We start from the raw sequence: 15,690 nt of genomic DNA, 5'->3' as shown, positions 1-15,690 counted from the left end.
ACGGATAAGAGATAAGAGAACATAGTGGCATCCTCTACTCCTTCATCCCCAGAGAGGAAGCACAATTTACCTAGGGATTAATCACTCAATATGTAAGTACTTCTTGAATTTCTCCCTCCTTTATAATGCTCACCCAGGCAGTTATAAGCTCCATCAAGAACATCACCACCTGTGGCCAAATATTTCATATATATTAAAGACAGGACCAGATATTCTACCCCAAATTGTCCTCTATCCAATAAAAGATGCTCATTTTAGTTCTTTTCTTCTTCTTTTTTTTTTGAGACAGAGTCTCACTTTCTTGCCCTCAGTAGAGTGCTGTGGCATCATGGCTCACAGCAACCTCAAACTCTTGGCCTCAAGCGATTCTCTTGCCTCAGCCTCCTGAATAGCTGGGACTACAGGTGGCTGCCACAACGCCCAGATATTTTTTTTAGGGACAGAGTCTCACTCTGGCTCAGGCTGGTCTCAAACCCGTGAGCTCACAGCTCGGCCTCCCAAGTGCTAGGATTACCCACGTGAGCCACTGCACCTGGCCCCTTTCCTCATATTTTCTACAACAGACAAGATCTTTTTCTTTTTTTATTTTATTTTTTATTGTTTGTGATTCATTGAGGATACAAAGAATTAGGTTATACTGATTGCAGTTGTTAGGTAAAGTCCCTCTTGCAATTGTGTCCCAAAACATGGTCTTTTTACAGTAGCTGTTAGTCAAATGTCTTATATTGGTTTTAAAAAGTTGTCATAAAAATATATATGCATATATATATATATACATTTTTTTTTTTTTTGAGACAGTCTCATATGTCACCCTTGGTAGAGTGCTGTGGCATCACAGCTCACAGCAACCTCCAACTCTTGGGATTAAGTGATTCTCTTGTCTCGGCCTCCCAAGTAGCTGGGACCACAGGTACCCACCACAATGCCTGGCTATCTTTTGGTTGCGATTGTTTAGTTGGCCCGGGATGGGTTCGAACCCACCACCCTTGGTGTATGTGGCTGGCACTGTAACCACATACTTGTGCTATGGGCGCCAAGCCTAAAAAATATTTTCATCAGACTCTTAATGAAAGTAAAAATGAAAGGTCATGTGCAACAATAAAAGAGCATAAATTTACTTTATAATCTTAACCACTCTAAAAATCTCTTCATGTCTTACCATTAGAATATCTTCGGGGCTACTTGTAAGCTGATGAATAGTTTGAAACATCTGGAAACATCTGCAACAAGAATGAAAATTTTTAGCATACCCTAGTCATTAAAAACTCAAGAGAAACTCACTAAGCTGAATTAATGAACAGATTTCAGGGTAATAGTAAGTATATATTTATATTTACAAAGAACTATAAAATAAGTTTTCAAAAATTATATTTATCTGGAAAGATAATGAAATAATTAAAAATAAACATTAATGATATTTTTAAGTGAGAAATATAGTTGCCTTCTCCAACTCTATCTCACACACAGGGGAGAAAATTCAATATGCCTACATTATCAACTCTAAAGAATATTCCAATGAATTCCTTTTTTTTTTTTGTAGAGACAGAGTCTCACTGTACCGCCCTCGGGTAGAGTGCTGTGGCGTCACATGACTCACAGCAACCTCTACTCTTGGGCTTACGCGATTCTCTTGCCTCAGCCTCCCCAGCAGCTGGGACTACAGGCGCCCGCCACAACGCCTGGCTATTTTTTTGTTGTTGTTGCAGTTTGGCCGAGGCTGGGTTTGAACCCGCCACCCTTGGCATATGGGGCCGGCACCCTACTCACTGAGCCACAGGCGCCGCCCCCCGACAGAGTCTCATTTTATCGCCCTTGGTAGAGTGCTATGGCATCACACGGCTCACAGCAACTTCCAGTCCTGGGCTTAGGCGATTCTCTTGCCTCAGTCTCCCAAGTAGCTGGGACTACAGGTGCCCGCCACAGCGCCAGGCTATTTTTTTGTTGCAGTTCAGCCAGCGCCGGGTTTGAACCCATCACCCTTGGTATATGGGGCTGGTGCCCTACTCACTAAGCCACAGGTGCCACTCCCAATGTATTCTTTAAATGCACCCTTTTGCCAAAAAAAGAAAAGGCCAGGCATGGTACCTCACACCTATAATCCTAGCACTCTGGGAGGCTGAGGTAGGAGGATCTCTTGAACTTATGAGTTAGAGACCAGCCTGAGCAAGAACAAGACCCCCTTCTTTACTGAAAATGGAAAAATGAGCTGGGTATTGTGGCAGCTGCCTGTAGTTCCAGCTACTCGGGAGACTGAGGCAAGGAGGACTGCTTAAACCCAGGAGTTTGAGGTTGCTTTTAGCCGGCTAACACCATGACACTCTAGCTTGGCGCAACAGAGTGAGACTCTGTCTCAAAAAAGAAAAAAAAAGAAAGAAAGAAATAAAAAGAATATTCCAATGGAGTATAACTTCACAACAACTAAATCACTAAAAATACTGCCAATAGTCTGACAATTGGATAAACTGTTACTGTATGTTATATTAAACTCTCCATGCTAGATGCCTACCCTATTCTTTCTAACCAATAAAATCTGAATTCTTATTACTCACAATCTCAAAATAATGACACAGAAAAAAAAAAAAAAAAAAAGGAGTATACCCACAACCTCCCAAAACTCACTCTTCTAAAGTTCGTTTCTTTCCCTTGTCAATCATAGTCATCTGATTGTGGATTTTAAGATCTGGCTTCTTGTCTATTAATTTCTTCATGGTATTAGAACTAATGGATCCATTCAAGTGGGCATGAAGTTCCTAACACAAGTGAATACAATCAGTAAAAACCTATTAAGTATCCAACAGTCTCACAGCATCATACCAGGTACTGGTGTTTGCAGTCTGTACTAGGCAAAGTGCCTATTCCATTTAGCTATATAACTTTTAAAGTCTACAGATTCTTTTGTGAAAAGAAACAACATAAAATTCATTATAATTAGAAATCACTCAAGAATTCTGTCGCTGAATTCTCACCACTTTTGGCAATTCCCAGTAAAAGTCTGTCTTCCATGGTGGTTGCAGTTCTTCAATCTCCATTGTGATTTTACCAGCAAAAAAAAAGTGGTACTTCTCCACTCTTTTTGGTATGAACAATGTAACTTATTGCCGGTAAATCCTGTGGTTCTGAATTTCCTTCAGATTGCTTTCCTTCCATACATTTTGATAAGATTAGCTGCATATGTAGCTCTGGGCTCAGGTTCACCTGTTTTAACAAATGTTAATATTTTCAGGTGTTGACATAAAAGCAAAGAAACAGGATTTATTCTTCAAAAAGCAAAAGCCCTTCCAAAGCTAACTTAAGTGTGTCTGAGGTGGGGAAATGATTAGTAAACAATCTGAACTAGAAATAGGTAAAGCCTCAAGCTTTTACAAGTAAAAGGTGTACTGAAACCTGAAATTTAGTAGAGTACACATGGATTCCTATCCACTGGGACCATCTGTCTACATCTATAAAACCACTTCAAAAATTAGAAATTTTATAAGGCCTATTTTGGATAAAAATAAAATTTACATTTTTGAATTGTTTAAAATATATAAAAGAAGAGCAGAGGTATTGAAGTAAACAACAAACCTGAGTTTGTCCTTTTACCACTTCTGGAGGTTAGTAGCTGTGTGGCTTTAGTTGCTTACTGCCACAGCGTCAGTTTCCTTATTTGTTAAAATGGGATTAAAAATACACAGCAACTGTGAGGATTACTAAAGTAATCTAAATTCTCCTTTTCTGTGCTCCCCGATGAGCCAGCGTCTACTTTAATTCAGTAGCCAATTACTGATTTACTTGTCTTCCTCCTTTGCAGTCTTTAAAATTCTTGAGGATAGGTCCCATGGATTTTAATAACCATTCTAGCACCTACCACACTGTAGGTGATAAATAAATCCTCATTTCTTTTCACCTCTGAAAGTGGTTTATAAGTTAAGATAAAATTCCAAATGAAATATAGTGATTTTCAAAGCAGCCACCTTGATCCTCTGTGTTTTTAACTATAATGACATTGACAAGACTAAAAGCTCCCATAAATCAGAACACTTCAGTGGCAAGCACTTTTACTAATATTATCTTTAATTCTCCAAATAATCTTGTAAACAATTACCACATTACAAATCAATAAATTGATACTAAGTGGGGTTAAAGAAGTCACCAAAATAATATAATATGCAATAAATAGCTTGCAAAGCACAAAAAAAGAACCATAGAAACCCACAGAAAACCCAACTCAGTTATGAGACAAAGGTGATATTTCCATGTAATGCCAAGGTAAATGATTAGTAAGTAGGAATGAATGAAAAAGCTGGACTATTCAATCAATGGCATTTAGTATCTCTACTGAAAAAAATAAGACTTCATTAAAATGGAAAAATATACCTTATTCTTGTATAGGTAAAGCAAATTTACCACAAATTGACTCAGAAAGAAAATGTTAATCAATGCTTCTCGGCCTTTTGGCTAAGATCAAGTATAGGCAGTAATGTTAATCAAAATATTCCCAAAATTATTCCTTAAAATTTTATTTTAAAGTTCACATGAAGCAGTGCCTATGGCTCAGTGAGTAGGGCACCGGCCCCATATACTGAGGGTGGCATGTTGAAACCTGGCCCCAGCCAAACTATAACAAAAAATAGCCAGGCATTGTGGCGGTTGCCTGTAAGCTAAGCTACTCAGGAGGCTGAGGCAAGAGAATTGCCTAAGCCCAAGAGCTGGAGATTGCTGTGAGCTGTGATGTAAAGGCATTCTACCGAGGGTGACAGAGTGAGACTTTGTCTCTAAAAAAAAAAAAAAAAAAAGCTCAGCGCCTATGTCTCAAGCAGCTAAGGCGCCAGCCACATACACCAGAGCTGGCGGGTTCGAATCCAGCCCGGGCCCGCCAAACAACAGTGACAGCCGTAACCAAAAAAATAGCAAGGCATTGTGGCAGGCACCTGTAGTCCCAGTTACTTGGGAGGTGGAGGCAGGAGAATCGCTTGAGCCCAGGAGTTGGAGGTTGCTATGAGCTGTGATGCCATGGCATTCTACCCAGGGTGATAGCTTGAGGCTCTGTCTTAAAAAAAAAATAATAAAATAAATAAATAAAGTTCACATGGAAGACTTCAGTTGTAAAAATATCCAGAAAAACATCTGAATCTTACCAAATATTGGTAAAGGTATGAATAAAAGCTCTGGTGGGAGCAGAACTTGGTATTTTTTTGGAAAACAATTTGGCAGTATCTATTAATATAAAAAAATACATATTTTGACCCAATAGTTCTTCTTGTAGGCAGAAGAACTTCTATCTAGAAGAACTTCTTCTACTTCTATCCTATATCTTATATGTACAAATATATTTCTTATAGCTTTGTTTATAATAGCAAAAAGCTGGAAATAACCTAAATGTCATCAGTAGGGTAGTAACTAAATTAATTATATACCCATCCAACTGAATATGACTATATGGAAAGATGATAATGTCACTTTCAAAAAGTAATATATTGTTTAGGTGACTTTAGGAACAAAACAGACATGCATATGTGTGTGTTTATATACACACTCATTTACAAATACCTGCACATTTATTTACTTACATCATTATGCCTAAACATACATGAAAGGATATACAGAAAATGGTTACCACTAGGAAGTGATTTACAAATGGGAAAGGTTAGGGGACAGTACTTTACTTTTGTTTACCTTATGTATTTTTGCACAATTTGAAGGTTTTACAACAGGCCTGTAAAATTTGGTAACTTTTATAATAATTTTATAAAAACAATGTTTGCAAAAACAACTTTAGTATGAATTGCTCTAACTTGAAGAAATATTACTAATGGAAATCTTATCCCAGGGTTTGGAGTCTTTCCCCATTACTAGTATTTCATCAACTTAGACTAGGGCCAAAACCAAGACTCTTGTCCCAGGGAGGACTCCTTTTTTCAGGCTCTCCCAAACTCAAATGGAACTCAGAATAATAAAAATATCTGCTACTATTTATTATGCATTTACTATGAACCAGACACTACGCTAAGTGTCACAGAAGTTATTTAAATCCTCATGACAACCCATGAGGTATTATCATCCTGATTTTACATAAGCCACACAAAGCATGAATTTTGCTGCAGTCTTCCTTCTTGAATCACTTTTCTTCATCCGCTCTTTGCAAAAACAAATTACTATTTTTTAACACAACAGCTATAGTTTACTGACTTGTCATTAACTATATTTCTTTCTACAATGCTATATATTTTTTCAAAGTCCTTCAACTTTATTATTTTTTTTTCTATTTGGCCTTCAATCAACTCTGAGATACTTATAAAGCAGAACTTAATCCCCTCATTTTAGGATCCAAAGACCCAGCAAGCTTAGGTGAGTCCTTCCCCCAGTTCCTACAAAGGCAATTCCAAACTCAACTGTTCTACCAGATCCAACTGCCAACTGACAACTCTGCTATCAACTTTATAAAGAAAACAAAAGCCATCAGGCATCAATTCTTCCTATTTCTCTCCGCCCTACTTCACGCCTAAGCTTATCTTTATCCATACTCTTTTTCCTCATGAATGAGAGAAAAAGGATCTATTTTCCTGTCCCCAAGACTAGTATGTGCCCAGGGTTCTAGTTCTTCCTATCTTTCAAAGTTCTTACTCCACCAGTGAGTTAATCTTGTTGTTCTTCTGTTCCTTCAACCTCTTCCTCTGTACTGGCTGATTTCTTTCATAGGACCAACATGCATGTGCAATATTTGCTTCCACCTGAAAACAAAAGAAAAAACTCTTTTATCCTGCATTCGTCTTTAGCTACTGCCCTCTCATACCTTCTCTTCTAAGTTGAAAGTACAATTTAGATTTGATGCCGCTACGAATTTATCTCCCATTCACTGAAACATGGATTCTACCCTCCTTGCTGCTTTTCCTTCTAAGATTTTTTTTTTTTTGGAGACAGAGTCTCTTTCTGCTGTTTGGGCTGAAGTGCAGTGGTGTCATGATAGCTCACTGCAAACTCAAACTCCTGCCTCAGCCTTCCAAGAAACTGGGATGATAGGGGCACACACATTTTTCTATTTTTGTAGGGAAGGGGTCTTGCTCTTGCTCAGGCTTGTCTCGAACTCCTGACCTCAAGCAATTCTCCTGCCTGTTTCCCAGTGTACAGGAATACAGGCATGAGCCATCTCATCCAGCCCCCTAAGGTCATTAATGAGCTGTTAAATGCCATTCTTAAATGACATTTTTCAATTATCAAGTATTTATCCTGATTCAATTTTTTTTCTTTTTTTTCCAACCTTTTGCTTGGCTCCTGTGTCTAAATTGGTTGAACTCCAAAACTCACACTCTTAACCATTAAGTAACAGTACTTCAAGTTAACCATGACATCAACCTGATTTCCTTCTTTATTTCCGCCAGTCACCAAACACAAATTAATAAATTATAAATTTCTTTAAGAATTTATAGGAATATAAATTTAGATATTTATAAATATTCTTTAAGAATATCTCCGGAGGCTCGGCACCCGTAGCCCAGTGGTTAGAGTGCCAGCCACATAACACCAGGGCTGGCAGGTTAAGCACTCAGGGTTGGCAGGTTCGAACCCAGCCCTGGCCTGCTAAACAACTACAACAATAACAACAACAACAAAAATAACAGGGCATTGTGTCCGGCACCTGTAGTCCCAGCTACCTGGGAGGCAAGGCAACAGAATTCCTTATGCCCATAAGTTGGAGGCTGCTGTGAGCTGTGACACCACGGCACTCTACCAAGGTCAACAGAGTGAGACTCTGTCTCAAAAAAAAAAAAAAACTCTGGAAGTAATTTCCCATTGATGACTTCCAGACACCCAATTTTGAACTTTATGGTTATTTTAAATTCCAATCTGGATTTATTCCTTAAAAATGAGCTACAGGCACCAGCCTGTAGCTCAGGAGCTAGGGTGCCACCAGGGCTGGAGGGTTTGAACCTGGCCCAACCTCCAGCTCTTGGGCTTAGGCGATTCTCTTGCCTCAGCCTCCCAAGTAGCGCCTGCCACAATGCCCGGCTATTTGTTTTGTGGTGGTGGTTGTTGTAGTTTGGCTGGGGTCGGATTTGAACCCACCACCCTCAGTATATGGGGCCGGCGTCCTACTCACTGAGCCACAGGTGTCATCCAGGGCATGTCATTTTAAATATGAGAAACAGCGGCTGAGTGCTTAACTCACTGTCAGCCTAGCACAGGAGTAGGAATACAGGGTATCAATATATCTGCGAGGGGATGTTTATTGTAAATACCTGTAAAAGTTAGTTTCTTCACTCTGCACTTGGCCTCACTGATTTATTTTCAGATTTAAATGGATTCTCTTTTGCGAGAGCATTAAGTAAATTAGCATTCAAGGATGCTAACTAATCCCTGCCCACTAAAGGTCCATGGTGCTGATCCTTCTTTGCCCCTGCCAGACCTTTCCTCCGCCATCCAAACAAGTCAGGTTATCAGTACCCAAGGGCTCACCTCTTAGAGATTTCTCATATAAGCGAACCAAGACAAGTTTTCCTTTTAGACTAGAAGGCTTGTAGAAAAGTGACAACTGCGCACCCCTAATACACGTGTCACAGCGGTAGCCGGCCGTCTGCCCAGGAAAACAATGCAGGAGAATAAAAAAAGGTCAATCGACGGACGCGGCGGCTCACGCCTGTAACCCCAGCACTTGGGAGGCCGAGGCGGGTGGATTGCTTGAGCTCAGAGATTCGAGACCAGCCTGAGCAAGAACGAGACCCCCGTCTCTAAAAATAGCCGGGCGTTGTGGCGGGCGCCTGTAGTCCCAGCTACTCGGGAGGCTGAGGCAAGAGAATCGCTCGAGCCCAAGAGTTTGAGGTTGCTGTGAGTTGTGACGCCACGGCGCTCTACCGAGGGCGACAAAGTGAAACTCTGTCTCAAAAAAAAAAACAACAATAAAAGTCAATCATATCAAGTTTGGCACTAGTAACATCCTCCCCAATTCTGAGTGGGGTGGGGGGGTGGGGTGCTCTTCCCGGAAGTGACGCACCCTCGTCTGCGGAAGAGAAGTCAAAGGGGAGGGCACTATTTCAGTACCGAGGTTCCTGAAGCGTGCACTGTATGAAAGAAGGAGCAGCTCACAACCGAGACTGGCCGCCGTTCCTGAGTGCCTTCTGACCATGGGCCCACGGAGCCGCGAGAGTCGGGCGGGAGCAGTACAAAGCACCAACGACAGCAGCGCTCTCAGCAAGAGTTCCCTGGCAGCACACGGGTACGTACAGGATGCCTTCACTGCCTTCCTGGTCCCCGGGACCGCGCGGCGCGCGCCGCTCATTCACCGAGGTTACTATGTCCGCGCACGCGCCGTGGGGCACTGCGTGCGCGCCTTCCTGGAGTGGACGTGCGCGCCCCCCGACGCGCCTCGCGCGCAGGTCTTGTCGCTTGGCGCCGGCTCCGACTCGCTGTACTTTCGCCTCAAAACTGCGGGCAACTTGGCCAGGGCTGCAGTCTGGGAGGTGGATTACCCGGATGTAGCGCGGCGCAAAGCGAACAGGATCAGCAAGACGCCGGAACTGTGCGCGCTGACTGGGTCTTTCCAGGTGAGGGACCCCCCGTCCGCGCTGTGCTTTGAGAGCTTGGACTACCGCATCCTGGGGCTGGACCTGCGGCAGCTCGAGCGACTGGACCAGGCCCTGGTCACAGCTGGCCTCGACACGGCCTCACCTACTCTGCTCCTGGCTGAGGCCGTGCTGACCTACCTCGAGCCGGATCGTGCTGCGGCCCTCATCGCCTGGGCATCTCAGCGTTTTCCTAATGCTGTATTCGTGATCTACGAGCAGATGAAGCCTCAAGACGCCTTCGGCCAGTTCATGCTGCACCATTTTCGGCAGTTGAACTCTCCCCTGCATGGCCTGGACCACTTTCCTGACGTGGAGGCCCAGCGGCGCCGCTTCCTTCAAGCAGGCTGGACTGCGTGCAGTGCCATGGACATGAATGAATTCTATCGCCGCTTTCTTTCCGCAGAAGAACGGCGGCGGATGGAAAATCTTGAACCCTTTGACGAGTTTGAGGAGTGGCATCTGAAGTGCGCCCATTATTTCATTCTGGCAGCGTCTACAGGAAACAGCCTCTCCCAAATCTTGATATTTCCACCCTCGGAGCCTTTTCCTCGGGTAGATCCTGTTTCCCCCTCAGGGGTCCTTCCTGCCAGTGTAGTCACTAGTGACACCCAGGGCTCAACCCTTAAGAGATATGGACATGCCTCTGTCCTCTTATGTCCGGACATTATTCTCAGCGCAGGAGGGTTTGGAGAGCAAGAAGGACGGCACTGCCGAGTGAGCAAGCTTCACTTGCTCTCAAAACATTGTGACTTTGAGTGGAAGGACAGCCAAATATGCAGTCATGGGACTGAAGTTCAGTGGGATGAACGCCTTTATCACACCATGACAAGACTTTCAGATACTCAGGTTCTGGTTTTGGGAGGGAGGCTATCCCCAGTAAGTCCAGCCTTGGGGTTTCTCCAGCTTCATTTTTGTAAGGGTGAGAATAATAGCACTGAGAACCTGAAGGTGACATTAACCAAGGCTGGCCCAAAAGAAGATTCCACTTTGTCGTGTTGGCGGCATTCAGCAACAGAAGTGTCCTGTCAGAATCAGAAATACTTGTTTGTTTATGGGGGTCGAAGTGTGTTGGAAGCTGTACTAAGTGACTGGCATTTCCTACAGGTAGAGAGGATGGCTTGGGTCAGGGTCCCAGTGGAGGGGGAAGCACCTGAAGCTCGGCATTCCCACAGTGCCTGCAGTTGGCAAGGGGGAGCCCTCATTGCTGGAGGTCTTGGGGCTTCCGAGGAGCCACTGAACTCTGTATTCTTTTTGAGACCAATCCCTTGTGGATTCCTCTGGGAATCAATAGACATCCAGCCTCCCATTACCCCACGGTACTCCCACACAGCTCATGTGCTCAATGGAAAACTTCTACTAGTTGGAGGGGTCTGGATTCATTCCTCCTCAGTTCCTGGAGTGACTGTTATCAATTTGACTACAGGATTGAGCTCTGAGTATCAGATTGACACAACATATGTGCCATGGCCATTAATGTTACACAATCATACCAGCATCCTTCTTCCTAAAGAGCAACAGCTCCTGCTCCTTGGAGGTGGTGGGAACTGCTTTTCCTTTGGCACCTACTTCAACCCCCATCCAGTAAAATTAGACCTTTCTTCTTTAAGTACTGGGCAGTAAGTTCTGAACTCTTAATGTGTTCAAGACCCACTAAAGTAGACAATAAAGGTTTCCACAAAATAACTTGACCCTAACTATATGTTTTGCCACTCCTCTCCCCACTTTTTCCCCTTAGCATTATTCAGTGTAGTAAGTGAAAAGGTTATTAAAATACCTACCAACGATCAGTTAAAAATGAAACATAGTTGAAGACAGTGACCATACAGTCCTGGAGGTGGAGACTTCGGATTCATGTATCCAGTTTATTGGTCTTCATCAAATTTTCAACTCTTAAGTTTATCCACTTACTGAATTATAATAGCCTTTACCCTAAATCAAGTAAAAAATGTCCCTGTCCTGGGACTTTTGATTCGAAATGGTTTCTTGGAAAAAGTTTTGCACAGATCCTTTGTTGAATATAGTTGAAGGTACATGAGATTGACCTAATTCTTCATGTATGAAACCTGAAGTGAGCACAGTTGCAATTTGATTAAAGCATCATGCTGTTCAGTGCAACAGAAAATTCTAGGATAGCTTTAACAAAAAACGTTTGTAGTGGTGTCATCATAGCTCACTGCAACTTCAAACTCCTGACCTCAAGCAGTCCTTCTGCCTTAGCCTCACAGGGTGCTAGCATTATAGGCATGAGCCACTGTGCCCAGTCAAGTCAGGGTATTTTTCCCAGCTCTCTCTCAGTCAGTCTGCAAGTTGGCAGTGACTGCATTCTATCAAAAGCTGTAGCTCCTGTCATGTAGTCCTGTCCTATAAGATAGAGCATTGCTCCAGGTTTCAGTAATTGTTCCTTTTCCTTACCTCTTCAGGTCTAGGAGTTATAATTGCTCTTTGCTAGACCTGAGCTGTACTGTCCACTATAGTAGCTCTTAGCAACGTGGTATTTCAACAAATTAAGAAAGAAGAATTTAGCAGTTCAATCACATCACATTTTCAGTGCCTAATATCCATGTGTGGCTACTCACTACTGTATTAGACAGTCAGTGTAGGTTTAGAACATTTTTATTGTGGAATGGTCTAATGGACACCACTGAGGTACTTTACGGTCTTGACTTTGTTTCCCTTAACCCTGCTTATTCCCTTATTGTTGGTATCTTGATAAAACTCCTCAATTACCCCTTTAAATGAACAGTGTTCACTGGTGAGCCTTGTGAATATCTTAGCTGTTCATCCATACAATTTGAGACTTAATTTGTGATCTGAACTATGCTTACCTTGTAAAAGTCGCATCTCAAAAGGTGGTACTAAGTGTACCAATTAAGTATTTCTTGTCAGTCTTTAATCCTGGAAACTTAGTAGTATCTTGAGATTCTGCAAGTGTGTAAATGATTATTAACTATCAGTGTTAACAACTTTTTTTTTTTTTTTTTGAGACAGTCTCAACATTGTCACCCTGGGTAAAATCCCATGGGGTTATATCTTACAGCAACCTCAAACTCTGGGGCTCAAGTGATCCTCTTGCCTCATCCTCCCAAGTAGCTGGGACTACAGACACCCACCACAAGACCTGACTAGTTTTTCTATTTTTAGTAAAGATGGGATCTTGCTCTTTCTCAGGCTGATTTCTAACTCCTGAGCTCAAGCAATCCATTCATCTTGGCCTCCCAGAGTGCTAGAATTAAAGGTGTGAGCCACCAAGCCTGGCAGTGTTTATATCTTAATACACGTAGTATGTTGTCAGGGGTCATTGCATGTGAATCCCAACCTGGTTTGAAAGCTGACTGAGAAAACCACACTGAAGATACGTGAGTTTAGAAACACATAAAGTCTGGGCGGTGCCTGTGGCTCAAAGGAGTAGGGCGCCGGCCCCATGTGCTGGAGGTGGCAGGTTCAAACCCAGCCCTGGCCAAAAAGTGCAAAAACACACACACACACATAAAGTCTGAAAATGCTTGGAGAAGACTTACATTAAGTCAGGCTGAGTAAACCAAGAAAATGCAGCCCCTATTTGGCCTCTTCAGAAGGCTTTTATTCATTTCTAACAAAGGTGCACAAGCAAAATGTAAACATGCCAAAAAATAGGGTTGAAAGAATCCCAAGTCCCCAGGAAGATTGGATAGAGAGGCTGGTAAACGGTAGGGGGTTGTTAACAGACAGCCAATGGTGATGGTGTATTTAGAAAGGGGGAGGGAGAAACTAGTCCTATCCCCACAGGGGAAGTAAACCAGGTTTCCTAATCTAACTACACATCAGACGTTTAAAGAGTTTAACCTCTAACACCTGTTGACTCGCCAATGCATAGGGCTAGTACACCTCTCTGGGCGCCTCCAGGTTCTTTTCATCTGTGGTTTTGATGAGCCCCCAGGGCTTGCCCGTCTGCATGCTTTCCCCTAGATACTCCAGGATTGATACTGGGCACCTGCTGAGAAGTCAACCTATCCACCTCCCACAGTATGGCACAAAATCTTTTTCTCTATTTTTATTAATTTTACATATTAATAGATATGAAAGGTGGATTAAAATGGAAACTAAGTTGCAAATGCAAATCAAAGTGTATGTAGAGGGCAGTGTCAGCTCTGTTAGATGAATGTTCTTCCATGAAGCCTCTCAGGAGAAAACAAGCTGAATAAACAGATGTAGCCCAGCTTTAGCTTTCCTGAGCCTTTTAAAGAGCCCTTTCTAGTAAAGTCATTGGTTATGGTTATGACTGAGTCCTAAGAAACAAAGGGTAGTATCTGGCAAGGCTATCAATGGGCTATTCTTGTTTCTAGTTTCTAAGTTTACTATAGCATACCTCAGCCTTTTAGGACCAGATCAAAGCAGAATGCTATGATGAAATGAATGTTCTCAGCTGTGTGGTATCAGCATTCTAACCTAGATCTGACTCCAAAGCCCAGGCTACACCTTTCATTATACTACTGCTTAGATCATGCCATCGGTCGTCATTATTTTATACTTTGGGGGGGAGCAAAGGGGGGGAAAGGGAGGTCATCAAGAGAATGTGGCTGTGTGCCAGGCCTAAATTAATAATGCCCTTATTCTCTTGAGCACTGCCCAGTAATGGTGCATTATGAGTAATTAGGCTTGTTCTCACCAGAGAAATTACCTACATTTTCTATAAGTGATTACCAGATTAAGCACGCCCTCCACCTGTAACCCCATATATGCATCATGCTCAGTTAAGAAATTATTCATCTCCCAGGCTCTACTCATTAGAGCACTTAGAAGTTTTGTCAGCAATATATTTACTCTGTGTCTTTGGAGCAGTGCTCCTTATGGACAGGTGCTAGATCACAATTTCATTAACAGTAATCTGCAGCAGCTGGAGATGTGGCCAGATGGGGAACTGAAGCCGGATTTTAATTTTGGCTTCTCCATTTCGCCTTTGAATATTTTTGTTCTAAAATTCTGATATGGAGATCTGGGGTAGTTATGAGAGTTAATGAACACTCCCTTCCTCTTCTAGTGATTGTACTTCTTTCTAGAATGGATAAACTAAGGAAGGAAGGAAAAGAATTTCTTATTTTGAATCTCTACTTTGGGTTAGCATCTCAAAAACAATGTAAAACCCTAAAGAGGATATGAAAACAAGGTTAAGAACAACTGTTGTAGGGTACGTTCTTCAAAGGCCAAAGTTGTCACTTCTTTGTATACTTTCTGAATTTTACAAGTGAATGTTCATTTTTCATCTTTCTGGGACTTTAATCCTTCTTAGTGATCTTAGAGAGAGAGCATGTGTCTAACACGCGCCAGGGCTCAGGCATTTCCTTGGTCTTACCCTTCAGTGATCTCAAACCTTGAAGTCTTGGTTTATTCTATACGTACTTTGGGATCCCAAACCCAATCTCAAGCAATCCATGCCTACTCTGGGACTCATCCCACAGTGCATCTTCTGGAAACCACCTCCATACACCACCCCCAAGTGTAACCAAGCATTTTCTCCCTGTATAAGAGAAGTCTATGCTTTTCGAAGAATGTGGTAAATATAAGAAGAACTAAGGTGGGTTCTTCATTATAGGAACTATCTAATAATGTCTAGTTTGACATTAAAGTAAGTCTTTTGGCTTCAATAATGAAGAAAGGGACATAAAATAGTATTAGGCTGGCAAGTTAGAGTACAAATCCTGGCTAATCACATTGGACTTGAGATATAATAGAAAGGGAATAAGAACATCAGCTATTATGAAACTTATAATCAGGTTTAGAGTAGGCTAAGATTTCCTTGGTGTTAATAATTATGTAGTAAACAAAAGAGTTATTACAATCTAGTTATAAGACTGCTCACGTATCTGTCTTGGATATAAAGCACTTGGTTGGAAGGGGCATGACCTTGACTGAGGAAAGGAATTGTGTCTGTCTGGTTCACTTCTCTATCTCCAACATAGTAGATGCTTAATAAATACTTATTGTGTGAAGGTGTACTCTGGCAGGCAAATAAATTATATCTGAATATTACTACATGCACAAACAGATATTAATAATTCCTGTGTTCTTAGGTGTGTGCATGTAAGCGGTAAAGTTTAAAGACTCCCCCGTTTAAGAGTCTTTTATATTCAACTGCCTTGGCTTGGGTAAAGGTGATATATTTCCTGTTGTAATT

General features: G+C 42.1%; 2 protein-coding genes across 12 annotated transcripts in view; one reads left to right on the top strand and one right to left on the bottom strand.

Moving 5' to 3' along the window:
• Positions 1 to 9,150, bottom strand: part of ADAL (adenosine deaminase like) — a 32,619-nt gene extending 23,469 nt beyond the window's left edge. Inside the window, exons 1-6 of one of the 11 annotated variants that reach the window (XM_053595749.1) lie at positions 8,434 to 8,903; positions 6,604 to 6,710; positions 4,911 to 5,029; positions 2,967 to 3,195; positions 2,620 to 2,750; positions 1,160 to 1,220 (exon numbers count right to left, since the gene is read on the bottom strand). In XM_053595749.1, coding sequence (XP_053451724.1) covers positions 1,160 to 1,220; positions 2,620 to 2,750; positions 2,967 to 3,029 — 255 coding nt within the window. In that variant the 5' untranslated portion in view covers positions 3,030 to 3,195; positions 4,911 to 5,029; positions 6,604 to 6,710; positions 8,434 to 8,903. Of the gene's footprint in view, positions 1 to 1,159; positions 1,221 to 2,619; positions 2,751 to 2,966; positions 3,196 to 4,910; positions 5,030 to 6,603; positions 6,711 to 8,433; positions 8,904 to 8,968 lie in introns of those variants that run through there. The other 10 variants (XM_053595746.1, XM_053595751.1, XM_053595748.1 and 7 more) reach the window with 10 other exon arrangements.
• On the top strand, positions 9,099 to 11,761 carry LCMT2 (leucine carboxyl methyltransferase 2). Its single transcript, XM_053595736.1, has one exon. It carries the CDS (start codon positions 9,099 to 9,101, stop codon positions 11,157 to 11,159), a length of 2,061 nt encoding a protein of 686 aa, XP_053451711.1. The 3' UTR covers positions 11,160 to 11,761.
• The last annotated feature ends 3,929 nt before the right edge of the window (positions 11,762 to 15,690 follow it).

Source organism: Nycticebus coucang, chromosome 6 (genome assembly GCF_027406575.1).
Source record: "Nycticebus coucang isolate mNycCou1 chromosome 6, mNycCou1.pri, whole genome shotgun sequence".
Classification (NCBI taxonomy): domain Eukaryota; kingdom Metazoa; phylum Chordata; class Mammalia; order Primates; family Lorisidae; genus Nycticebus; species Nycticebus coucang.
Note: the sequence above shows the minus strand (reverse complement) of the source record. Positions and strands in the feature narration are given on the sequence as shown.

Coding starts and splice junctions, on each gene's coding strand:
- LCMT2 (XM_053595736.1), top strand. CDS start 9,099: ATGGGCCCACGGAGCCGCGAGAGTCGGGCGGGAGCAGTACAAAGCACC.